At 47.7% G+C, this 27,681-nt stretch overlaps 1 protein-coding gene across 1 annotated transcript in view; it reads left to right on the top strand.

Annotated features, from left to right (window-relative positions):
• LOC121568742 (cAMP-dependent protein kinase type I-beta regulatory subunit) overlaps nucleotides 1-27,681 on the top strand; it is a gene marked incomplete at its 3' end in the record, with an annotated part of 147,214 nt that overhangs the window by 94,768 nt on the left and 24,765 nt on the right. The window contains 2 exon segments of the mRNA XM_045214652.1: nucleotides 17,169-17,230; nucleotides 23,381-23,427. Of these exon segments, the coding sequence (XP_045070587.1) occupies nucleotides 17,169-17,230; nucleotides 23,381-23,427 (109 nt within the window).

Here is a 27,681-nt window from a genome sequence, read left to right as displayed (position 1 = left end):
TGAGCTGATTTCTGACGTGCTGTTCCTTCTTTTTCTGTACTGCATTTCTGTATTGTTTTAGTGATTCACCATAGTGAAGGCGTAGGTTCAGGTTTTCTGGGTCTCTATGTTTTTGGTTGGATTTCTTTCTTAGGTTTTTGCATTCTTTTTCAAACCATTTGTCATTGTTGCTAATTTTCTTTGTTTGCCTGCTTGAAATGTTTAGATTTGATAGGGAAGCTGAGAGGTCAAAATTACCTACCATCACTATTACAGTGGAACATTTTGTCCAGGAAATTGTCTAGAAGGGATTGAATTTGTTGTTGCCTAATAGTTTTTTGGTAGATTTCCACACTACTTTCCTTCCATCTATAGCATTTCTTAATGTTATTCAGTTGCTTTGGCTTTGATGCCTCATGATTGAGCATAGCTCTGTTCAAGTAGAGTGGGATTTTGCTGTGATCTGATAGGGGTGTCAATGGACTGACTGTGAACGCTCTAAGAGACTCTGGGTTGAGGTCAGTGATAAAGTAGTCTACAGTACTACCGCCAAGACATGAGCTATAGGTGTACCTACCATAGGAGTCCCCTTGAAGCCTACCATTGACTATGTACCCTACGTCCGACAGAGCTGCAGGAGTTGTGACCTGTTTTTGTTGGTTATGTTGTCGTAGTTGTGCCTAAGGGGGCATATGGGGGAGGGAATGCTGTCACCTCCAGGTAGGTGTTTGTCCCCCTGTGTGCTGAGGGTGTCAGGTTCTTGTCCAATTCTGGCATTTAGGTCGCAACAGACTAGTACATGTCCCTGGGCCTGGAAATTGTTGATCTCTCTCTCTCTCTCTCTCTCTCTCTCTCTCTCTCTCTCTCTCTCTCTCTCTCTCTCTCTCTCTCTCTCTCTCTCTCTGTGTGTCCCTGGCTCTCTAGCTTTGTTCTGTTGTGTAAACACCTCTTACTGTTAACACCTGACAGAGGAACAATTTGTGCCCAGATCTCCACTTTAAATAGTTTTCCTGTCTTCCATGCAGCACTCCTTTCTTTCCCTGAGAGGGGGAACGAGGGAGAGAGAGGAGGAGGGGAGGGCGAAAAAGAGAGGGAAAGGAGAGAGGATGAGGAAAATATATGCCCTCAGAGGGGAGCAGCGTGGTGTGTGAAGTCTAGTAATGTGTGTGTGTGCGCACGTGTGTGCATGCGTTCCTCCGTTCATTGGTGTGTGTGTGTGTGTTTTAAGAGAGAAAGAGAGCTAGACTACCTTGGCACCCACCTGTGTGTGGATTTGTCTTATATAGCGGGTTTTGTGTGTGTGAATGATATATAGGCTATGTATATGTATATGAACTTGCCCGATTTTCACCAATATGTGTACCGTAAGCTTACTGTATCCTGTATTCTAGGTGTGTGTGTGCATGCTCCAGTATTTCACTGGCTATTGTGGCTGTCTGGCAGTTGTTGGGCCACATCTGGGTACAGAGGAGGTTATTACTCTCTCTCTCTCTCTCTCTCTCGCTCTCCCCCTCCCTCCCTTCCTCTGTCCCTCTCCCTCTCACTATGACACGTCCACTGTAGACACATCAGAGAGGCTCAGTCCTCTCAGCGCATGATTCATCCCTCTCTTTTTTTCTCTATGTGGGGGGAAGAAGGGAAGAAGAAGCCTGTTTTTCCTGCCCTGGGGCACCACAGAGAGAGACAGACAGAGGGATAGAGAGAGATAGAGAGAGAGAAGGAGAGATAAAACTATGTTTTTTGGAATTGAAAGAGAGGGATAGAAAGAGGGGCAGGGGGAGAAAGAGAGAAGACGGGAGAAGAGCAAGAAAGTATGAGAGACAGGAAATTAGACAATAAATAGAAAGAAGAGATTAACAAGAGAAGGAAATAAGTTATAAACGGATTGAAAAAGTGAAAAACAGAAAAATAAGAAAAGTAAGAGATATACAGTGTGTTTCAGAGAGAGAGGGAAAGAGAGAGTGACAGTGAAAAGAGAGGGAGAATGAATACACAGGGTAAGACAGGACATGTTAGCTAGGTGACATCATGTGTTAGTCAGGTGTTGTGTCGGTCTCTTATAGAATCCCCAGGCAGAGACAGCTCACTAAAACAGCCTTGTCACACTCTCTGATCTGCTCTACTCTCTCTGCTCTCTCTGTTCTCTCTGCTCTACTCTCTCTGTTCTCTCTGCTCTACTCTCTCTGTTCTCTCTGCTCTATTCTCTCTGTTCTCTCTGCTCTACTCTCTCTGTTCTCTCTGCTCTACTCTCTCTGCTCTCTCTGTTCTCTCTGCTCTACTCTCTCTGTTCTCTCTGCTCTACTCTCTCTGTTCTCTCTGTTCGCTCTGTTCTACTCTCTCTGTTCTCTCTGTTCTACTCTCTTTGTTCTCTCTGCTCTACTCTCTCTGCTCTACACTCTCTGTTCTCTCTGTTCTCTCTGCTCTCTCTGCTCTCTCTGCTCTCTCTACTCTCTCTACTCTCTCTGCTCTCTCTACTCTCTCTACTCTCTCTGCTCTCTCTACTCTCTCTGCTCTCTCTGCTCTCTCTGCTCTCTGTTCTCTCTACTCTCTCTACTCTCTCTGCTCTCTCTACTCTCTCTACTCTCTCTACTCTCTCTACTCTCTCTGCTCTCTCTACTCTCTCTGCTCTCTCTGCTCTCTCTGCTCTCTGTTCTCTCTACTATCTCTACTCTCTCTGCTCTCTCTACTCTCTGTTCTCTCTACTATCTCTACTCTCTCTGCTCTCTCTACTCTCTGTTCTCTCTACTCTCTCTACTATCTCTACTCTCTCTGCTCTCTCTACTCTCTGTTCTCTCTACTCTCTCTACTATCTCTACTCTCTCTGCTCTCTCTACTCTCTGTTCTCTCTACTCTCTACTATCTCTACTCTCTCTGCTCTCTCTACTCTCTACTATCTCTACTCTCTCTACTCTCTCTGCTCTCTCTACTCTCTCTACCCTCTCTGCTCTCTCTGCTCTCTCTGCTCTACTCTCTACTCTCTCTGCTCTCTCTACTCTCTCTACCCTCTCTACTATCTCTGCTCTACTCTCTCTACTCTCTCACCTCTATGGGATGACTAGTGCCCAGAGTTTTTACTGACTGTGTGATGTGACCTAGGGCTTTAACTAGGGTCCAGAGTTATTCCTGGTCAGGTCACATGGTCAGGAAATACTCCTGTCTGACCTCACTGGAACCTTTGGCCATGTACCATGTTCTGCACACATCCTGACCATGTCACATCCTGACCATGTCACATTCTGACCAGGTCACATTCTGACCAGGTCACATCCTGACCAGGTCACATTCTGACCATGTCACATCCTGACCAGGTCACATCCTGACTATGTCACATCTAAGCAGGAAAGTAATGTGCACTAATCACTGCATACTCCTCTGAGAAGGCTAACTGAGAATGCTAATGGTAATGCTAAATGAAAAGGCTAACTGAGAAGGCTAACGGATAATGCTATGTAGATGGTCTATTCCAATGGTAATTGTGACCTCTGCAGCAGTGTTCCAGTAGCAGTAGTCAGAGCAGAGTAATGGGTTGTCAGGGCCTCAGTCCACATCGTTATCCTCTTCGTCGTTAGGGGAATAGTCAGCCCCATGGAGAGCAGTGGGAGAGGTCGTAAATACCTTTTAATCGGCCAGTCAGTGTGTGGACGTGTACATGCGTGCGTGTGTGTGTGTGTGCATGTTTAATGTGTGTGTGTATGAGATAGAGAATGTGGGCTTCATTAAGTGTGAGGAGCGGAGGACAGTGGGAGCTGTGGGCCTCAGCTGTCTGGGATTCAGCAGCATTGTAACCCGCCTCAACTGGCTGCCTCTCGACAAGCATGTCTTCTCAATGGAAATCTCTCGCTCTCTCTCTCTCTCTCTCTCTCTCTCTCTCTCTCTCTCTCTCTCTCTCTCGCTCTCTCTCTCTCTCTCTCTCTCTCTCTCTCTCTCTCTCTCTCTCTCTCTCGCTCCCCCTCTCATCTCTCCTACTGAAGAAGTTCCAAACAGAACATGAACTCATGATGGGCCAATGGAAGCGCTGCACATCATGTCATTCCTGTCTCCATGCCAACAGGATGGTAGTGTGGGGATAAACACAGGGAGCTTGGCTTGGCATCGGGATAGGCATGATGAGGACAGTGGAAAGAGTGAATGGTGCAAACAGGCAGGTTGTTGATTGGCGGGGCTGGCAGGGTCCAAGGTAGTCCAGGTTGGTGGGTCCCACCCATGCTAAGCAGTTAGTTAGAAAACCTGGCTCGCAGCATTGACTGTTGGTCTGGCTGATATTGTGGTGATACTGCAGTGATACTATAGTTATTATCAGTGGTACAGCTCCAATGGGGCACAAAGGGGTTGGTTTCTATCAGTGTCTATCAGTGTGACTTTGCCCTTTGGCTCAGTTATATCACCCTGGTTTATCACCCTGGTTTGTTGTGCAAGATGAAACCAGGTGGATACCCACGTGAAAAATATGAGCAGTGTGTGATGTATGGTAGATTAGCTTCAGTGTACTGTTATTGGCAGTGCACTTAGGCAAGAGAGTATTAGTGGTGTTGTGGGTTAGGGTGTGTGTATGTGTCCGATGTCTGTGTATGCATAACTTAAGCCCTATATTCTCAGTCCAGGCCCCTTACCTCCTCTCTGTCCTGCCCCCCCCACTTTCTCTACTCAGGTAGTTTGGCCGTGGCTGGCTGTAAATATATTCCCTGGCCTGTCTGTCTGCAGCAGCAGGTGTTAGTATGGGTGCAGCAGATCACACAGGTCAACACACCGCCCGCACGACCCTCAGGTGCTCCAGTCTACCAACCACTCTAATCCAGGCCTGGGCCACGTTCAGTAACCAAACGATTCCTTGTTCTACATGTCAGAGAGGCATGTTTGTTCTACATAGCATATCTCTATCTGAAAGTTCGAAAACATTGCATCCTGCTGAACGCGCCCCTGGCCTGTGCACACCCTCTATCCTCCCTAGACACCCCTCTCCAACCCTCCTCTCTAACCCCTCCTCTCTAACTCCTCCTCTCTAACTCCTCCTCTCTAACCCTCCTCTCTAACCCGCCTCTCTAACCCGCCTCTCCAACCCTCCTCTCTAACCCCTCCTCTCTAACTCCTCCTCTCTAACCATCCTCTCTAACCCTCCTCTCTAACCCCCCTCTCTAACCCCCCTCTCTAACCCTCCTCTTTAACCCTCCTCTCTAACCCCTCTTCTCTAACCCTCCTGTCTAATCCCCCTCTCTAACCCTCCTCTCTAACCCTCCTCTCTAACCCTCCTCTCTAACCCTCATCTCTAACCCCCCTCTCTAACCCCTATTCTCTAACCCTCCTCTCTAACCCCCCTCTCTAACCCCTCCTCTCTAACCCTCCTCTCTAACCCCCCTCTCTAACCCCTTGCCCTGGCAGTATGCGGACAGCTTTACACCCCTCTATAAACCACACCAGGTGTGTGGGTTTAGGGTAGCAGGCTACACAGTATTAGCATAATGAGAGAGTTCCTCCTGCCTTCTGTTTGTTTTAGACCAGGGGTAGGCAACTTGCCTTGGGCCGATTTTTGTCTGAGCAAATGGTCGGGGAGATGGAAAATAATTATAATAATTTGTAACTGCAAATTCACCACAACTAAGCCCAAAAAGAGAATGTATTTAAAAATAACTGTTTTAGACAGAGAGCTCCATCTGGCCCCTAACCACCACCGCTACCACCACCCACTACTCTAGTCTACTCCAACCCCTGTAGGGCTGCTGCCACCGCTGGGGGAGTGTTGCTGAAAAAGAGAGATAGGGTGAAGGCCAGCTGAGACCAGGTGTTGTGTGTGTACGGGGGGCTGGAAGGTGAGGGGGTTTTAGGGGCTTTGGGTTGAATGCACGACAGGTTAAACCTCTCTCCTCTCGCTCCTCTCCTTCTCACCCCCAGTTGCCCCAGGCCATGCTGCTGTTGACCCTCTGTAATGGTAACTCTCATCAGCAGTCAACTCTGACTTCCACTCGTACACACCTAGGACCACCTTTGGGCTGCATGAGACTGTCTCTCCAGCCACGGTATCTACCACAGTAGCAGCTGCAGGTCTAGCCCATGTCTAGCTTGAGACTGTCTCTACAGCCACAGTTTTCACTGTAGGTGTCTGCCTCAATGCCTCCAGGTCCACAGTACACATCTCTAGGGGCAGTTTATCTGCAGTACTTCTATCCCCTCTCTCCTTCTCAAGTTCCAGTCTCTAGTTAGTCACTAGTCTCTCCAAGTATGCTGCCTCCCATCCGTAGACCTAGTCTCCACTCCCCAGCCACTTGAATTACATTTATATAGGGCCAGGGGTATAACCTGTGATAAACGTGGCCGTTGTCTGCTAATAGGCTTGGCGTGGGGCTACTATTGTGTTTTTAGAGGCGTGGGCTGTGTGGTGTCTAGTGTTTTTAGAGGTGTGTGGTGTCTGTAGTTTTTTTTAGAGGTGTGGGTGTGTGTGGTGTCTGTAGTTTTTTTTTGAGGTGTGGGTGTGTGGTGTCTGTAGTGTTTTTAGAGGTGTGGGGGTGTGTGGTGTCTGTAGTGTTTTTAGAGGTGTGGGGGTGTGTGGTGTCTGTAGTGTTTTTAGAGGTGTGGGGGTGTGTGGTGTCTGTAGTGTTTTTAGAGGTGTGGGGGGTGTGGTGTCTGTAGTGTTTTTAGAGGTGTGGGGGTGTGGTGTCTGTAGTGTTTTTAGAGGTGTGGGGGTGTGTGGTGTCTGTAGTGTTTTTTAGAGGTGTGGGGGGTGTGGTGTCTGTAGTGTTTTTATAGGTGTGGGTGTGTGGTGTCTGTAGTGTTTTTAGAGGTGTGGGGGGTGTGTGGGGGGAGTGTGGTGTCTGTAGTGTTTTTAGAGGTGTGGGGGTTGTGTGGTGTCTGTAGTGTTTTTAGAGGTGTGGGGGTGTGTGGTGTCTGTAGTGTTTTTAGAGGTGTGGGGGGTGTGGTGTCTGTAGTGTTTTTATAGGTGTGGGTGTGTGGTGTCTGTAGTGTTTTTAGAGGTGTGGGGGTGTGGTGTCTGTAGTGTTTTTAGAGGTGTGGGGGTGTGTGGTGTCTGTAGTGTTTTTAGAGGTGTGGGGGGGTGTGGTGTCTGTAGTGTTTTTATAGGTGTGGGTGTGTGGTGTCTGTAGTGTTTTTAGAGGTGTGGGGGTGTGTGGGGGAGTGTGGTGTCTGTAGTGTTTTTAGAGGTGTGGGGGTGTGTGGTGTCTGTAGTGTTTTTAGAGGTGTGGGGGTGTGTGGTGTCTGTAGTGTTTTTAGAGGTGTGGTGTCTGTAGTGTTTTTAGAGGTGTGGGGGTGTGTGGTGTCTGTAGTGTTTTTAGAGGTGTGGGGGGTTGTGGTGTCTGTAGTGTTTTTAGAGGTGTGGGTGTGTGGTGTCTGTAGTGTTTTTAGAGGTGTGGGGGTGTGTGCGGGAGTGTGGTGTCTGTAGTGTTTTTAGAGGTGTGGGGGTGTGTGGTGTCTGTAGTGTTTTTAGGGGTGTGTGGTGTCTGTAGTGTTTTTAGAGGTGTGGGGGTGTGTGGTGTCTGTAGTGTTTTTAGAAGTGTGGGGGTGTGTGGTGTCTGTAGTGTTTTTAGAGGTGTGGGTGTGTGGTGTCTGTAGTGTTTTTAGAGGTGTGGGGGTGTGTGGTGTCTGTAGTTTTTTTTAGAGGTGTGGGTGTGTGTGGTGTCTGTCGTTTTTTTTAGAGGTGTGGGGGGTGGTGTCTGTAGTGTTTTTAGAGGTGTGGGTGTGTGGTGTCTGTAGTGTTTTTAGAGGTGTGGGGGGGTGTGGTGTCTGTAGTGTTTTTAGAGGTGTGGGGGGGTGTGGTGTCTGTAGTGTTTTTAGAGGTGTGGGGGTGTGTGGTGTCTGTAGTGTTTTTAGAGGTGTGGGGGTGTGTGGTGTCTGTAGTTTTTTTTAGAGGTGTGGGGGTGTGTGGTGTCTGTAGTGTTTTTAGAGGTGTGGGGGTGTGGTGTCTGTAGTGTTTTTAGAGGTGTGGGGGTGTGTGGTGTCTGTAGTGTTTTTGGGTGTCTGTGGTGTCTGTAGTGTTTTTGGGGGTGTGTGGTGTCTGTAGTGTTTTTGGGGGGGTGTGGTGTCTGTAGTGTTTTTGGGGGTGTGTGGTGTCTGTAGTGTTTTTGGGGGTGTGTGGTGTCTGTAGTATGTCTCATCTAATCAGTGTCTGCTGCATCTGAGGGCTTTCCCTCGCGGCGGCGGCAAACGGGAGGCGTGTCGGGAGAGACGGCGTGGGCTGTAGCTGGCACGACCCAGTGCCTCCGTTTTTTCCTCGCCCTCCCAGGGAGAGACGGAGGGAGAGACAGAGCACGTGCCAACGGCTTTCAAGTCATAAAAATCCCTCCTCCTCTCTGAATCACTTTGGTTTATAATGAAACCTTCCTTTATCCTCACAGAGCCTCTCACACTGCTGCCTATTGTCCAGAACAACCGCTGCTGCTGCTGAACGCTTTTCCAGATGCTGCTGTGTGTGTGTATATGTGTGTGTGTGTGTGTGTGTGTATCAGTATGAGCGAGTTGTTCCATCTGAGTAGCTGTGGCAGTGCTGGCCGGTGTAAAGGAGTTTCATGGCTGCTGTGTGTTAATGGTGTGTGAGTCACAGAGCAGACCCATGCTGTGTACTGTTAGAACGTTGTTTTACACCATGGATTTGTAGTGTTATGATGATGCCAGCCTGGGTTAGAGGGCAGGGCAACCTCAAAGGTGCCCTCCCGGCCAGGGGGTTTCGATGCCCATTGGCCAGGCCTGGCCGTCTCACCCCACCTCAGCCCTCTGCCCAGTACCCCAACAGCCAGGACCTGGGTATATAGTACCTACTACATAGAACGAGCTATGAGGGTTAGTTTGGTACTTCTCAGTCTTGTTCTTTAGTCATCACTTTGGGAGATTTCTTGTTGTGTATCCACATCCATCCACATCCAGACAGTTGTTAGCTCTGTGTGTGTGTGTTACCCAACATGCTGTGCACAAAGACACTGTGGTGGCGGCCTGTGCTCCTTTAAAGCCCTCTAGGGTTATTAGTCTGGTAGATGGTGATTTAAGCCGTCCCCGCCGGCCCTGATAAGAGGTGTCTGCTGAGTAAATAGACACCAGTGACCAGGAAGAGAGGGAGCGTGTGTGTAGGGGTGGCACCGAAATGCAGCCAACCTCAACTAAGAACAACAAGCACTCCACTAGCCTGATTTCCTTAATGGCTGGAATCCCCCATTCACTGCCTTTTTATGAGTGTTTGGGCTCAATAATATGCCACACACATGAGCACACGCACACACACGGAAGAAAGGCACGTGCCGATATAGCACTGATGTGGCAATGAGTGTGTGAGAGTGTGTGTGTGAGTGTGTGTGTGTGGGGGGGGGGTGTGTTAAAACAAACACAAGGGAAAGGACAGAGGAAGAGGAGAATGATGGTATGAAAAACAAAGGACAAGAGAGTTGTTTCATCACAAACAGTGTTTTTCCTTCTGCAGTCAATCAGTCCATCAGAGGATGGGGATTCACAGTATTCTATCAGACTGGGAGTGAATCCTACGATGATTATCACAACACGCTGTAGATATTCATAGACATTGTCTGGGGATTTCAGTGAGATATGACAGGACATTAGTCACCCAACAAGCCAAGTGGGACAATATGAGATTGAAATCAATGAGGAGAGTGTATTCTACTCTAGTGATATCTCTATTTCCCCTGCAGAACCCTTCTCCCTCCATCCTCAGCTTGAGATGAAGAGATCTAACGATAAATCAGAGAATGAGTTGGTGTTGAAACACTGTGTGTGTGTGTGTGTGTGTGTGTGTGTGTGTGTGTGTATGAGAGGCATGTATCGCTTACACACACACACACACCTCCTCTCCACTCGAGGTGGTGACAGGTAGATATTGTGGCTGTGATAGAGAGAGTAGTCTCATCCACTCTCTGCTCATTGATCACAATGGGGACTGGTACGAGGGCTGATAACAGTCCTTTCTGCATTGATTAAACCCTTAACACACCTTCCTGAATGAACCCATTGTACTGTATAAACGTAATACCTTAAGCCATATACCACCATTATCACATCTTATCTGTTCCCTTGTAGCCTTGTTGATCTGCTGCTAGATGCCAGTCAGTGAACCCAATGAATGATCTAAGTTAACTATCTGCTTTAACTTCCTATGACCTACTTCACGCACCATCTACATTATTGTACACACACACACACACACACACACTATATTGTGTATTGTCCTGGACAGGTATGTGTGATTTATGGTGTGTGTGTGTGTTGTGATGAAAGATGGTGTGTTGTGGAACAGATAATCTACAGCACTCAGCCTAGAGTAGAGGTGGGTGGAGCCTGCCTAGCCCTGCAGTCAGAGTGATGTCCGCCAGATAAGAGACTTTACCTCATCCTCCCCCCTACCTGTCTGTGACAGGAGCTTTGTCTCCATAGACCACCACCTATCCCTCCATCCCTCTCTCCTCTTTTCTCCCTCCATCCCTCTCTCCTCTTTTCTCCCTCCATCCCTCTCTCCTCTTTTCTCCCTCCATCCCTCCATCCCTCTCTCCTCTTTTCTCCCTCCATCCCTCTCTCCTCTTTTCTCCCTCCATCCCTCTCTCCTCTTTTCTCCCTCTATCCCTATGCAGGTGAACGTCCTGGCCCCTAGTGTTTGGGCGATAGACTCGGTAGACTCTGTCTCTCTCTCTCTCTCTGTCTCTCTCTCTCTCTCTCTCTCTCTCTCTCTCTCTCTCTCTCTCTCTCTCTCTCTCAGAACAGGGTAGCCATTGTTGTGTGGCGCTCTGCATTCCCCTCCAAGGTTACTGGGCTACAGGTAGCTGAAAGGACACGCTAAGATTAATCACTTAATCTAAAGAAGGGTGGAGATAGAGTGAGAGAAAACCGAGAGAGGCGGGGTGGGGGGGGGTGGAAGAAGCAAAGACACAGAGATAGGAGACATAATAATAAAATAGTAGAGAGAGACAGAGGAAATCAGATAGAAAAGAGAGAGGGAGGGAGAAAGTCCGGTGGAGAGAAAGGTAAGGGGAGAGGGGTGGGGTAGAGAGAGAGAGAGCGAGAGAGAGAGAGAGAGGGGAAGTAATGGTGCATCGACTGAGACGGATGGAGGGAGGGACCAAGGGAAGAAAAGAGGGGCGGCGTTACGGTATTTACCCGAGGCAGGTAGAGTGCCTTTGATCCCGTCATCACGGTAACATCGCTCGTCTGCTGCTCCCGGACGAGGGGGCGGAGTCCACCTGGGCTACATTGTCTTCTGACAGGGGCTGTCTCTCATACACGGGACACTAGGCCCTCAACCCATCAGTGCAGACCAAAGTCCAATGTCTGGGCCCGGCACATTCATTTGGCACATTCCATTGGCTGACATCATCATGGCTGCTCCCTGAGTCTCACACACACACAACGGCCAGGTGCTTATAGGTGTGGCACTGGATAGGTCATGCCAAGATACACACCTAGAAGGTACATGCTGAAGTACTGCATGTCACAGAATGCTCAGCTTCCTGGTTTCCAGTGGGGCTGCTGATTGAAAGAGGGTCCATCTCAATAGTCTGAAGTCTCCTTTCCTTCATCTGCACTGACCTGAGTAGTCAAAGAAATGACAGCTTTCACCTCCTGTCTTGTTCTGTCACATAGTATGTGGTAAGGAGACAAGGAGAGGATGCTTCTCTAGACTATTGAGATACAACCCCACCAGACATCCCTCGGTCAAGGGACTGAGTCCTAATCCTCTCTAGAACTCTGTGACCTGATCTAGGATCAGCTGTTGGAGCGTCAACACAAACAAGCCCCATATTGTGTGTGAGATGGCCACAGATGTGAGATCAGCTGTTGGCTGTGCTGTTGCAGATGTTGTTGTGACTAATCACTACTAAGTGGCTTGTAGCATGCTCTCAGGTGTACTGTGGCGTACAGTGGTGTACAGTGGGTGGGATGGTGTGTGTGTGTTGTTTTTATGGTTGTGTGAATGTAGGTGTGAGTGTTGTTTTTATGTGCTTGCGTATGTATAGGTGGGATGTTGGGTGTATCATGTGGGGGGTTGTTTTTGTTTTGTGTGTATGTCCTTGCATTTGTGTGCATGCGTGTCTTTGTTAGTACAGTGTGTGTGTGTGTGTGTGGTGTGTGTGAGTCACTGGCCAGCCAGCTGGAGTACACAGAGCCACCAGCTGGCCAAATCCACCTTGTCAACACAACTTTTATACACCATCATTACATCATCAAATACCTAGGGAGTCACTCCACCACCACCACCTCCTCTACCACCTCTACCTCCACTACCACCACCACCACCTCCTCTACCACCTCTACCTCCACCACCACCACCACCACCTCCTCTACCACCTCTACCTCCACTACCACCACCACCACCTCCTCTACCACCTCTACCTCCACCACCACCACCACCACCTCCTCTACCACCTCTACCTCCACTACCACCACCACCACCTCCTCTACCACCTCTACCTCCACCACCACCACCACCACCTCCTCTACCACCTCTACCTCCACTACCACCACCACCACCTCCTCTACCACCTCTACCTCCACCACCACCACCACCACCTCCTCTACCACCTCTACCTCCACCACCACCACCACCACCTCCTCTACCACATACACCACCTCTACCTCCACCACCACCACCACCACCTCCTCTACCACATACACCACCTCTACCTCCACCACCACCACCACCACCTCCTCTACCACCTCTACCTCCACCACCACCACCACCTCCTCTACCACCTCTACCTCCACCACCACCACCACCACCTCCTCTACCACCTCTACCTCCACCACCACCACCACCACCTCCTCTACCACCTCACCTCCACCACCACCACCACCACCTCTACCACCCACCTCCACCACCACCACCACCACCTCCTCTACCACCTCTACCTCCACCACCACCACCTCCTCTACCACCTCTACCTCCACCACCACCACCACCACCTCCTCTACCACCTCCACCACCTCTACCTCCACCAGCACCACCTCCTCTACCACCTCTACCTCCACCACCACCACCACCACCACCACCACCACCACCTCCTCTACCACCTCTACCTCCACCACCACCACCACCACCACCTCCTCTACCACCTCTACCTCCACCACCACCACCACCACCTCCTCTACCACCTCCACCACCTCTACCTCCACCACCACCACCACCACCCCCTCCTACACCACCAGTGTGTTCTGTGTAAATGATAGTGTATACACTGTATGTTCTGGTGGCCCAGTCTGTGTGTGAAACTCATCCCTCCCACACACACATCTGTACTGCCGCATTCACATTCCTACACTCTTAGAAAAAAAGGTTCCAAAAGGGTTCTTCGGCTGTCCCCATAGGAGAACCCTTTTTGGTTCCAGTTAGAACCCTTTTGGGTTCCATGTAGAACCCTCTGTAGAAAGTGTCCTACATGGAACCCAAAATGATTCTACCTGGAACCAAAACGGTTCTTCTACCTGGAACCAAAAAGGGTTCTTCAAATGGTTATCGCATGGGGACAACCGAAGATAGCGATAGATAGTTCTAGATATCACTTATATTTAAAGTGTATAGACACGTTCACATATCCTACTACGCACGTGCACACACACACACACACACACACACACACACACACACACACACACACACACACACACACACACACACACACACAGACATACAGTCACTCAGTCACTCTGTGGATCCTGTAGCTCTGTATGTCTTTGATATTCAGCTTATTTTATTGTTATTATATATGTATTATATAGTTTAATATAAGACTGATGGTATGCAGTTGATTAAATAAATAAATATGCCAGAGAGAGAGGAAGGGAGGAAGGGAGAGAGAGAGAGAGGTAGAGAGCGTGGAGAGAGAGACAGAGGGAGGGAGGGAGTGAGGGAGAGAGAGAGAGGGGCAAATAGAGAGTGAGGGAAAGGGAGAGAGAGAAGAAGAGAAGAGAGAAGAGAGAGAGGGGTAGGGAGTAAATGACAGAGAGGGAAGGAGAGACAGGGAGTGATTGAATGAGTAAGATAAAAATAGAGGGAGGGAAGGATATTTTCCTGTCCCAGCCCATCCCACTAGCTTTTATCTGCAGAATGCCATGCATTTAAACAACCTGTTTAGTGTGCTGCAGAACTAACCAACACCATGCATCTAAATGACCCATTGAGCGTGCTGCCAACCTGGACTCAGGAGTAGACGTAACATAGTAAATGTAAATCTGTCTCCATCCATTTAGTCTAATATGTAACGTTTTATATGGCATGTATTAATTTGTGGATGTCCATCATCCATTTTGTTGATATATTACGAATTGCAATTCGTACAATATGTTACGAATTTGCAATACGAATGATATGTTATGAATTCCAAAATGTTTTGAGCTAACGTTAGCTAGGCTAGCAGTTAAGGTTAGGGTTAAGGGTTAGGAGTTAGTTTAAAGGGTTAGGGTTAGGGGAAAGGTTAGCTAACATGCTAAGTAGATGCAAAGTAGCTAGAAAGTTGTAAGTAGTTGCAAAGTTACTAATTAGCAAGAATTCTCTGTGATGATATTCGAACACGCAACCTTTGTGTTGCTAGACGTTCCTGGTATACACCTACACATCCACACCAACCAACCAACCAACCACCCTCCTTTTATTTTTTGCCGTAGCCCTTTACACTCGTACCCGTATACGGGTTGAAAATGGCAGATTTGGGCACTGATAAATGCCTACATTGGAATGCAGTGGCTGCACAGTAACATGCTAACCATGACGTCAGCGCTCTGGCTCTGCGCTTCACAGCGCTGAATGGGTTTTGACTGACACGTTCTGAAAATTTGCCACGGCACACCCACCTGAATGTACTCATGACTCCTTTCTATGCGCACCAAAATGATGATCTGTTTCCCTGAATTTCATTGTGAAATCCTAACACTGTAATATCGTATTTTATGACTTAGTTACTCGTGTTGGCATAAGAACCGGCTTTCAAATGATGCCCACCTGACCTAGATTGCGATTTATAATGGAAAAATGTTTGATTACGTTAACAACAATAGTAATTGTGTGATGGCGGGGATGCAGGGTTGTGGTCCAAACAAAACAACTACAAGTTTTCTTGCTCTATTTCCTCAACGGCACTGCTAGGAAAGCTAAAAAAAACATCTTATAGCTGAAGACTCTTCTTTGAGTCATAAAAGTGCATTGAAATTACTTAAAATCAAATCAATATCAAATAAAATGTTATTGGTCTCGTACACATATTTAGCAGATGTTATTGCGGGTGTAGTGAAATGCTTGTGTTCCTAGCTCCAACCGGAACTATGCACACTTTGGAGACACCAGTTAGTCCTCTCACGCAAACTCTTGTCATTTGTTTGTCTTATGTTGCTCCTACCCCACATTTTCCAGGAATATTTGTATCATGTTACTGAATGTGCAGAATCCAAAGTATTTTCAGATTTTGTTATCAACAGATGTGGCGAAAAGTACAGTAAATGTAAAATACACATAAAATCAACACAACAGTGTAATGTTTGGATTCAGTCTTGTCAGGTGAACTGTTGTGTCCTCACCTTCAGTCTAATCATTTTCCCATCATCTCCAAACTGTTCCCTTTTGATTGCTACCATGGTTATGCATATGCTTTTCATTTTTCTTCTTTAAGAAACATTTCAATTAAGCCCTATGCATATAGGCAAATTCCCATGAGTGTAAAGGGTTAAGTAACCTTCTGTCTTATATAACCATACCAAACCATACCAAACATATCATACTAATTTGAGTGTTCAGGATTTACGTTTCCTATATTATGTCTAGTCTATGATACCAGGCTGGTGCTGCAGAGTCACGCCTCAGTTTCCTCATGTGGCTCTGAACACAGACGCACACACACATACACTGTTAAAATGTACCAGCTGCAACAAACACGTTTTTTAGTTTTGTTCAGCCACTCTTTTAAAGAGCCAGTCAGAAGTTTCAGCTGCTCCTTTGATGGCGTGGTGCACAACAAGCGGAACAAGCAGACCTATTAGGTCTATCCCACAACAGGGCTCTCGACAGAGGGGTAGTGACTTGGTAGTGACACAGGCCAGGACAGACCACTGGGTGAAGGTGGGGGTGGAGGGGGACTGGTGGCCCTAAACAGGACAGACCGCTGGGGGGAGGAGGTGGAGGTGGAGGAGGGCTGGTGGTGGTGGAGGGCTGGTGGTGGTGGAGGAGGAGGTGGAGGTGGAGGAGGGCTGGTGGTGGTGGAGGAGGAGGTGGAGGTGGAGGAGGGCTGGTGGTGGTGGAGGAGGAGGTGGACGAGGGCTGGTGGTGGTGGAGGAGGAGGTGGAGGTGGAGGAGGGCTGGTGGTGGTGGAGGAGGAGGTGGAGGTGGACGAGGGCTGGTGGTGGTGGAGGAGGAGGTGGAGGTGGAGGAGGGCTGGTGGTGGTGGAGGAGGAGGTGGAGGTGGAGGAGGGCTGGTGGTGGTGGAGGAGGAGGTGGAGGTGGAGGAGGGCTGGTGGTGGTGGAGGAGGAGGTGGAGGTGGACGAGGGCTGGTGGTGGTGGTGGAGGAGGAGGTGGAGGAGGGCTGGTGGTGGTGGAGGAGGAGGTGGAGGTGGACGAGGGCTGGTGGTGGTGGAGGAGGAGGTGGAGGTGGAGGAGGGCTGGTGGTGGTGGAGGTGGTGATGGAGGGCTGGTGGTCCTAAACAGTCAGTTTAGTTTTACAGTATGATCCTCTCTCTGCCCCCCTCCACCTGTCAACATTACAGGTGTGTGTGGGTGGTAGGCAGCTACAGTATTTTAAAAAAAATATTTGCGTTTCTGAGTGACTGCATGTGTGTTTTTACTGTATGTGGTGGACTCAGGATGTGTGTGTTGGACAGTGTGGAGTTGATGACAGAGCTCCAGATGGATTGTGGGAGCTGGTGTGATGATGATGATGGCGATGAAGGGTTAGCGGTCTGCTTGTCCAGGTGTGTATTGGAAGTGGTTGGGCTGGGGCTGAGGTGCTGTGTGTGTGTGCGGGTCATGCAGAGTTCCTGTGTCTCTTTGGCTACCGTGTTTGTTTGCAGCCTGATCCCCTTCATAAAGGGCTGAGATGACAGCACTAACGGTTGTGTTGAAGGCTGCTCTTTCTCCAATGTCACACATCGCTGGTTGAAAACACTTCTATGTTGAGGGGTGTGTGTGTGTGTGGCGGACGTATGGCAATACTAACCCCTGTTTTCTCCTCTTTCTCTCTCTCTCTCTCTCTCTCTCGCTCTCTCTTCCTCATAGTGACATATTTGATGCCATGTTCCCTGTCATGCACATTGCGGGAGAGACGGTCATTCAGCAAGGTTTGTGAACATAATGTATAATGTGTTAACTCTGTAATACACACATGTATCGAACACATAGTAGACCTACTGTACGTACTGAAACACTGAACCCTAGTATTACCACACACACACACACACACACACACACACACACACACACACACACACACACACACACACACACGACTGTAGTATTCCTGCAGACATGCAGTACTGACTGTACTCCCTCTCTTTCTACCAGATATCAGTGTGACTTCCTCCCAGTCTGACGGTTGTCACTAGTTACCACAGCCACAAAGTCCAAATTGGCTATATCGGAAAAATTCATGAAAACAAACATTCGCTTTTTTGTCTTAATTTAAGGTTAGGTTTAGGCATAAGGTTAGCAGTGTGGTTAAGGTTGGGGTTAGGTTTAGGTTTAAATCAGATTTTAAGAAGATACATTTTAGAAATAGGCGGGGTTTATGACTTTGTGGCTGTGCCAGCTAGTGACGACCCAGTCTAACCGCACCAGTCCAAGGTCTCAGTTTAGACATCCCATAGCCTTTGAAGCTGAACAGAGCCAATCTGGTCCAGACTGTTTTTTGGGGGGTCTCCCTATCAAACACAGACACACAGAGAAACAAACACGTAACCGCACACTTACTGTAAACTCTCACACACACATACAGACAGACACAAACAGATTAAGCCACACATTGGCACAAGCAGAGACAGACACAAACACACAGTATAGAGTAGACTTAGGCAATAGGCACACATATAGGCACATGTACACACCCACTCTCCCTCCCTCCCTGCCTCCCCCAGACAGTGGTCCCGTGGTGTACTTTACACTATCTGTCCTAATTTGGTGATAACTAGGAGGTGGGTGAAGTGAGAGTGAGAGAGGGAGAGAGAGAGAGTCCCTGCTGCTGTGTGATATAGCTATAGTACATTACTACAGTATACACTACAGACCGCTGATGTCACTGTTCACTGTCTGGACTCTGCTGCAGCTCAGTATATGCAGTGAGGGGCTGCTACTGGCTGTTTACACCAAATATATCTATGGTTTAACAGTATATATATACAGTTGAAGTCGGAAGTTTACATACACTTAGGTTGGAGTCATTAAAACTCGTTTTTCAACCACTCCACAAATTTCTTGTTAACAAACTATAGTTTTGGTAAGTCGGTTAGGACATCTACTTTGTGCATGACACAAGTCATTTTTCCAACAATTGTTTACAGACAGATTATTTCACTTATAATTCACTGTATCACAATTCCAGTGGGTCATAAGTTTACATACACTAAGTTGACGGTGCCTTTAAACAGCTTGAAAAATTCCAGAAAATGATGTCATGGCTTCAGAAGCTTCTGATAGGCTAATTGACATCATTTGAGTCAATTGGAGGTGTACCTGTGGATGTATTTCAAGGCCTACCTTCAAACTCAGTGCCTCTTTGCTTGACATCATGGGAAAATCAAAAGAAATCAGCCAAGACCTCAGAAAAAAAATGGTAGACCTCCACAAGTCTGGTTCATCCTTGGGAGCAATTTCCAAACGCCTGAAGGTACCACGTTCATCTGTACAAACAATAGTACGCAAGTATAAACACCATGGGACCACGCAGCTGTCATACTGCTCAGGAAGGAGACGTGTTCTGTCTCCTAGAGATGAACGTACTTTGGTGTGAAAAGTGCAAATCAATCCCAGAACAACAGCAAAGGACCATGTGAAGATGCTGGAGGAAACAGGTACAAAAGTATCTATATCCACAGTAAAACAAGTCCTATATCGACATAACCTGAAAGGCGGCTCAGCAAGGAAGAAGCCACTGCTCCAAAACCGCCATAAAAATGCCAGACTACGGTTTGCAACTGCACATGGGGACAAAGATCGTACTTTTTGGAGAAATGTCCTCTGGTCTGATGAAACAAAAATAGAACTCTTTGGCCAGAATGACCATCGTTATGTTTGGAGGAAAAAGGTGGTGGCTTGCAGGCCGAAGAACACCATCCCAACCGTGAAGCACGGGGGTGCCAGCATCATGCTGTGGGGGTGCTTTGCTGCAGGAGGGACAGGTGCACTTCACAAAATAGATGGCATCATGAGGAAGGAAAATTATGTGGATATATTGAAGCAACATCTCAAGACATCAGTCAGGAAGTTAAAGCTTGGTCGCAAATGGGTCTTCCAAATGGACAATGATCCCAATCATACTTCCAAAGTTGTGGCAAAATGTCTTAAGGACAACAAAGTCAAGGTATTGGAGTGGCCATCACAAAGCCCTGACCTCAACCCTATAGAAAATGTGTGGGCAGAACTGAAAAAGCGTGTGTGAGCACGGAGGCCTACAAACCTGACTCAGTTACACCAGCTCTGTCAGGAGGAATGGGCTAAAATGCACCCAACTTATAGTGGAAAGCTTGTGGAAGGCTACCGAAACGTTTGACCTAAGTTAAACTTCTGACCCACTGGGAATGTGATGAAAGAAATAAAAGCTGAAATAAATCATTCTCTCTACTATTATTCTGACATTTCACATTTCACAAGTGGTGATCCTAACTGACCTAAGACAGGGAATATTTACTAGGATTAAATGTCAGGAATTGTGAAAAACTGAGTTTAAATGTATTTGGCTAAGGTGTATGTAAACTTCCGACTTCAACTGTATACAGTATAAAAACTGAGTGTACAAGACATTAACACCTGCTCTTTCCATGACATAGACTGACCAGGTGAATCCAGGTGACTGCTATGATCCCTTATTGATGTCACTTGTTAAATCCACTTCAATCATTGTAGATGAAGGGGAGGAGACAGGTTAAATAAGGATTGTTAAGCCTTGAGGAAATTGGGAAATGGATTGTGTATTTGTGCCATTCAGAGGGTGAATGGGCAAGACAAAATATTTAAGTGCCTTTGAATGGGGTATGGTAGTAGGTGCCAGGCGCACCGGTTTGAGTGTGTCAACAACTGCAACGCTCAACAGTTTTCTGTGTGTATCAAGAATGGTCCACCACCCAAAGGACATCCAGCCAACTTGACACAACTGTAGGATGCATTGGACTCAACATGGGCCAGCATCCCTGTGGAATGCTTTCGACACCTTGTAGAGTCCACGCCCCGGCGAATTGAGGCTGTTCTGAGGGCAAAAGGGGGTGCAACTCAATATTAGGAAGGTGTTCCTAATGTTTTGTACACTCAGTGTATATAATGGACTATCCAGGTATGACTAAACTGTTATCCTGATGTAACATGGTGGCCTAGCCTAACAGGTGGCCAAGCTTATCTTAATCTGCTGCATTTCAAATGTTGGATCAACCACTCTCTGTGTTAGCAAGGAATTAGTGTCCGGGCATCTGCATAATTAAGGCACCTTCTAATATTCACATCTAGGCTAGTTTCAACACTTTCTATTTGCTGTGATTTGAGGTTGGAAATTGAGGTTGAAAATGCCCTCAAATGACCCCAGCTCTCTCACAAAAGCAAGAACACACAATGTCAGAGAAGAGCGCCTCAGGCAGATCTTAAAATGCTCTAATTATACTACAGTATTTAAGTAAAAGGTACAGATGAAGGATCTTCATTTGATCACCCTGTTGCAGGAGAACGTCCCTGCATTGCAGGAAATGTAAAACTTGTAATGTATTTGTGGTTTTAAAAGGCTTCTGAAGTTTGTAATTTCCACTTTGAAATTTCTGACTTGATTTTCCCTTACGAAAAATGTATCAACCCCTACAAAAATGTCCATTAATTATAAACCACATAATAATTCAAATGTTCTGTTGCTGCAGGATAATTTTCCTGCTGTAGCAAACTGGCTCAAATTAAGATCCTACATCTATACAAATACAGGCATACACAGTATATCAAAAGACTCGATACAACACCACAGTAACAGTTTGTTTGCTGTAAAAAGACTGTACTGGTATTCCTCAGTCGTTGGAGTGCATATAGCATTCCAGCCAGGTGACACAAAGCAAACGTGAGGCCGGGGATGCAGTCCTTTTGAAAGACAGTCAAAGAACCTTGGCAGCAATGCTTGTTACAATTACCCTATGTTGAAACAAGGTCTTTCTTACTGTGTGTGTTGGAGTGCCTCGACCTGAATGTGTCTGTGTGTGTGTGTTTGTGTGTGTGCGCACGTGTGCATGCGTGTGTATGCGCTCAATTTTGTGTGTGTCTTTGTCAAATATTTGCCTGCGCTCTTGAGGCTCAGGGTTCTGCTAGAAGGGAGAACAAAGACTTCAGAGCCCAGGTGATAAAAGACAGGAAGAGTGGAGAGAATAGAGAGATGGAGTGAGAGAATGAGGGAATGAAAGAAAGACAGAGAGAGATGAAAGAGGGAGAGAGATAGCTGAAGGAGGCCGGCCAGGTTGAAGCAGGTTGGATGGAGGGGACAGAGAGGACGCCCCTCTCCCCCTCTCCACTGATAAATGTGTGTGATGAACGACTCTAGCCTCTTCACACAGTGTTCATTAGCTGGATGAACTCCTGTGAACCCTCAGCACGGGGAGCCTCCAGCCTTTCAACTCCTCACACACACACATAGTTACACACACACATGCATACACTTGCACAGGGACAGACACTCCGACACACACATACGCACAGCCACACACATATCAAATCAAATCCAATTGTATTGGTTGCGTACACATGCGCACACACACTCACTGTCTCTCCCCCACCATGCACACACGTGTACCCCCTACATGTGTGTGTTCTCATTACGGAGGGAGTGTGAGAAGGCAGTGCTCTTCTCTTCCCTGTGATTAGCCTATAGCTAACACACACACACACACACACCAGCACCCCCCACCCCACACTGCACACACAAACAGGCGTTAATGGAACTAAGTGTTTTTGCTGATTAGGTTTATATTTTAACGAGGTTTATTGGCAGAGCCGGTGAAATATGTATTGTGGAGGAGGCTGAGGCAGGTTGTTGCCCTGAAGCTGTTAGAGGCCCTCCGTTTAAATTACCTTAGAAAGAATAGAGAGATGGGTAAATACCCCCTTTCTAAGAGGAGAGAGAGAGAGAGAGAGAGAGAGAGAGAGAGAGAGAGAGAGAGAGAGAGAGAGAGAGAGAGAGAGAGAGAGAGAGAGAGAGAGAGAGAGAGAGAGAGAGAGAGAGAGAGAGAGAGAGAGAGAGGAGAGAGAGAGAGAGAGAGAGGAGAGAGAGAGGAGAGAGAGAGAGAGAGAGAGGAGAGAGAGAGAGAGAGAGAGAGAGAGAGAGAGAGAGAGAGAGAGAGAGAGAGAGAGAGAGAGAAGAGAGAGAGAGAGAGAGAGAGAGAGAGAGAGAGAGAGAGAGAGAGGACTAAGTTCCCAAAGTAAGGGCTTCTGGCTTGCATCCTTATTGGATTTCCCTGGAAGTGTTTGTGGGGGTGGGCAACGTGTGTTTATGTCTGTCTGTCTGCATGTCTGTCCGTCTCCTTGTCTGCCTTTCTGTGTGTGTGCATGTGTGTAAGCTCAACCATTATATTTTCCTCAGTATTATCCAGCCATTATGAATGGTGTAGATTGTGGGGGAAAGGTGGGGAAGACAGAAGTGCTTTATAAATGGCCCTAAGCTTTTAATACAATGCACTGTTTGCCCAGACATTTCTTTTTATTTTTCTCAATGGGGGGGTTTAAATCCATCAATTCACTATTGAGAAATACAGGAGGGGGAGGGGTTAATGGCACATGCTTGACACATCATAGGTTAAGCCCCAGATATTTGCTGCTGCTCTCTCTCTCTCTCCCTCTCTCTCTCTCTCAATTCAATAGACTTTATTGACATGGCAAGTAAAATTACTTACATTGTCAAAGTATACATATAACAAAAATGGTGGGACCAACAGCAATAATAATAGTAGTAGTGGAAATGGGATTACCATTAACAGCAACTACAACAACAATATTAATGAGAATAACAATACATTAAAGCAATAGTAGTCGACCAATCTCAACATGACTGAGAAGACACATTACATGCTATGAAAGCCAAAACAAAACAGGAAATATTATTGACATTACATTACACTTTTCACTGGCTGTCCCTCAGGTTGTGGCAGGAGGACACATATTTGGCTGCCAAAATTGCACATTTCTCTCTCTCTCTCTCTCTCTCTCTCTCTCTCTCTCTCTCTCTCTCTCACACTCACCCTTTTCTCTTACTCTCTCCTCTACAGGTGATGAAGGAGACAACTTCTATGTGATTGACCAAGGAGAAGTGGATGTAAGTTTCCCATTGGCTTATTCATTCCTTCCCTCTCCACTCCCCTACAACTCCCCAGGTCATTCTCAGTCAATTTACCTGGTAAAATAAGGGTTAATAAAAGCAGCAGTTTCCCAAACCTCTCTTCGAGTACCCCCAGCCAGTTCTCATTGGAAAGACAACATCTGAGAATTAGTAGCACACCTGATTCAACGAATCAAGAGCCACTTCTTCTGTTACACAGAGATAGAGAGCAATATGTGTCCTACCTACCTCTACCTCACACAGACCTACCTACCCCTACCTCACACAGACCTACCTACCCCTACCTCACACAGACCTACCTACCTCTACCTCACACAGACCTACCTACCCCTACCTCACACAGACCTACCTACCTCTACCTCACACAGACCTACCTACCCCTACCTCACACAGACCTACCTACCTCTACCTCACACAGATCTACCTACCCCTACCTCACACAGACCTACCTACCCCTATCTCACACAGACCTACCTACCCCTACCTCACACAGACCTACCTACCCCTACCTCACACAGACCTACCTACCCCTACCTCACACAGACCTACCTACCCCTACCTCACACAGACCTACCTACCCCTACCTCACACAGACCTACCTACCCCTACCTCACACAGACCTACCTACCCCTACCTCACACAGACCTACCTACCCCTACCTCACACGGACCTACCTACCCCTACCTCACACGGACCTACCTACCCCTACTTCACACGGACCTACCTACCCCTACCTCACACAGACCTACCTACCCCATACCTCACACAGACTTTCCCTTCACCATCACAATAGGACACCCTCATTCATGCAGATCACCAAAGCTAAACACATACTTCACATTGGTCAAGTGTACTGCTGTTTGTGTTAGATGATGATGAGCACTGGCCTAGGATTTTTTCTGACTTCATTGACTGGCCTTTATGGTTAAAGCCAGACTTATGCAACCATCCAGATCATTTGAGATCATGCCAACAATAGCAGGTAGTGTTCAATCAGACCCCTCAAACGAAGGTTCCGGTCGGCTTGCGGTCCGGTCACGCTGGTGTGGGGCTCAGACACGCTCTGAACGACACACAATGAGAACAGTCAAAATACCTTTTTGTTTTAGGAACCTGAGCGACAAAGAGATAGAGTTAAGTGGAGAGAGAAAAAAATAGAAAAATCTGATGGAAAGTCAAACAGGAAACAACCTTATCGGTTTATAGTGGAAGAGAGAGAGAGAGGGAGGGAGGGAGGGATGGATGGAGAGAGGGAGGGAGGGAGGGAGGGAGGGAGGGAGGGAGGGAGAGAGAAAGGGAGTGATAGGAGACGGCAGGTAACCAGAGAGGACTGGGTCCAGGTGGGCGAGCTCTGCCGGGAATATCGGAGAGCCCGGTCCGACCCAGACAGAGAGGGATGGAGGTGAAGGAGAGAGAGGGATAAGGGATAGAGGAGAGGGAGAGAGAGGGTTGGGGTGATGGTGCCCTGATACAGCAGGTCTACCTACTGGTCCGGGTGGGCAAGCTCCGCCGAGCGTATCAGAGAGCCCAGTCAGACACAGACAGAGATGGATGGAGGAGTGGAGAGAGAGGGATAAGGGGTGGAGGAGAGGGAGAGAGAGGGATAAGGGGTGGAGGAGAGGGAGAGAGAGGGATAAGGGGTGGAGGAGAGGGAGAGAGAGGGATAAGGGGTGGAGGAGAGGGAGAGAGAGGGATAAGGGGTGGAGGAGAGGGAGAGAGAGGGATAAGGGGTGAAGGAGAGGGAGAGAGAGGGAGAAGGGGTGGAGGAGAGGGAGAGAGAGGGATAAGGGGTGGAGGAGAGGGAGAGAGAGGGATAAGGGGTGGAGGAGAGGGAGGGAGAGGGATAAGGGGTGGAGGAGAGGGAGGGAGAGGGATAAGGGGTGGAGGAGAGGGAGGGAGAGGGATAAGGGGTGGAGGAGAGGGAGGGAGAGAGAGGGTTGGGGCGATGGAGCCCTGATACAGCAGGTCTACCTACCACTGGGCCAACATTAAAGGGAATGGGAAAGATCGGCAGTAGCACAGTCTATTTATTTTTTCTCTCTTATTAATTTGGGATTGATGGTGAGGGATGTAGACTCCTTTCGTGGTCTCAAAGCGTCTGACAAGCTTTAGATTTTGGAGTGAACTATTAAGACAACGTCAAGCCAACACAGAGCTGAATGGTGACGGCAGCCATGACTGTGGAGAAAGGTTCTGTTCATTAGTGCACATCGTAGCAAAACATTCTAAAAGGTTCTGCAACGGAAAACGAAAAGGAGCATTGGACAAATCCAGATATAGTCCCTCGGCAGCAGGTAGCCTGGCGGGTAGGAGCGTTGGACCAGTAACTGAAAGGTTGCTGGATCGAAACCCCGAGCTGACAAATCTGTGGTTCTGCCCCTGAGCAAGGCAGTTAACCCACTGTTCCCCAGGCGCTGATGATGTGGATGTCGATGAAGGCAGTCCTCCTCACCTCTGATTCAGAGGGGTTGGGTTAAATGTTGGAGACACATTTCAGTTGAATGCATTCACTTGTGCAACTGACTTGGTATCCCCTGTTCCAGTCTGTTTTTTTCCATTTGGTGCCTAATGAAGACAACCCAGTTCTTTCTGTAGATGGTTAAACACTGGTTCAGACAGGGATGTTTACCCAAGTCTCCCACAACTCCCTCTGCTATCTACAGTGTAAATCCCTGAGGGTTCTGTTTTAAAGACCTGATAAGGGGGGTGATAGTGACTCAATGAAAGCATTCTATTGGAAGTACATTCCTCTTTTTGTCTTTAACCATCCTCTTTTGTTTCATTCTGTCTCCCTTATTCACTTGTTCTTACACCATTTTAAAGTAGTTCCTCTGTGATATGATAACTCTCAGTTTTCATAAAGAATGTCCTGTTCTTGATATCCTTATTATTACATAAGTCATTGTGTGTGTGGGGCAATTGATCTCATATGCACACACACATGTACGCATGCACGCGCACACACAAACCCCTACACACACACACACACACACACACACACACACACACACACACACACACACACATACTGTAACTTCAACATTGCTCCCTGCCAGAATCTAAATGTGTATCCCACCACACCCAATCACCTCCCTCCCTCCCTCCCTCCCTCCCTCCCTCCCTCCCTCCCTCCCTCCCTCCCTCCACAGTAGAGTGAGGAGAGATGGATATGTGAGCTACATAACCCTCTTCTCTCTCTCCTCGTCCCCCTGTAATAAGCAGCAGTATCAGTCCTCTATCATATCATAGCTGTGCTCCCAGAGGTGGCTGGCTGGGGATCAGCATCACATTCTGTCTGCCACCAGAGAATGTGGAGCATCCACTCCCCAAGCCAAGCCCTGTCAGCCTGCACCCAGCCCAGCCAAGACCTCAGAGATGTGGCTTGGTGCAGATTCTCTCTGTCTTTCTCTCTTTATACTCAATTATTTCTCTATTCGTCTCTCCTGCTCTCCCTCTCTCTCTCGCTTTCTCTCTCTCTCTCTCTCTCTCTCTCTCTCTCTCTCTCTCTCTCTCTCTCTCTCTCTCTCTCCCTCAATTTCAATTTCAATTTAAGGGCTTTATTGGCATGGGAAACGTGTGTTAACATTGCCAAAGCAAGGGAAGTAGATAGTAAACAAAAGTGAAATAAACAATAAATATTAACAGTAAACATTACACTCAGAAGTTTCAAAAGAATAAAGACATTTCAAATGTCATATTCAGAGAGAGACATGTCAAATGTCTCTCTCTCTCTCTCTGTCTCTGTCTCTCTGTCTCTCTCTCTCTCTCTCTCTCTCTCTCCCTGTCTCTCTCTCTCGCTCTCTCTCTGTCTCTCTCTCTCTCTCTGTCTCTCTCTCTCTCTGTCTGTCTCTCTCTCTCTCTCTGTCTCTCTCTCTGTCTCTCTCTCTCTGTCTCTCTCTCTCTCTCTCTCTCTCTCTCTCTCTCTCTCTCTCTCTCTCTCTCTCTCGCTCTCTCTCTCTAGTCATCTGTCTCTCCTTCTTCACTCCATCACCCTCCATTGTCCCCTTTGCCTCTACATATCCTGTGTCAGCAGCCCAGCCCCAGCCAAGGCCCTGCTAGGCCTAGTTACATGTAGGGAACCACTTAAAACAGAGCGCTCAGCTCAGCGCTGTATGTGTGTGTGTGTGTGTGTGTGTGTGTGTGTATGAAACATCCCATCATAGCATCGGGCCCATTAAACTGTGGTGATGATGTCTCTCATTAGGCATTATGCGGAATGTAACTCTACCA

This window comes from Coregonus clupeaformis, unplaced genomic scaffold (assembly GCF_020615455.1).
Source record: "Coregonus clupeaformis isolate EN_2021a unplaced genomic scaffold, ASM2061545v1 scaf0293, whole genome shotgun sequence".
In the NCBI taxonomy this organism is placed as follows: Eukaryota; Metazoa; Chordata; class Actinopteri; order Salmoniformes; family Salmonidae; genus Coregonus; species Coregonus clupeaformis.
The sequence above is the reverse complement of the archived record's forward strand: the minus strand, read 5'-3'. Positions and strand labels throughout refer to the sequence as shown.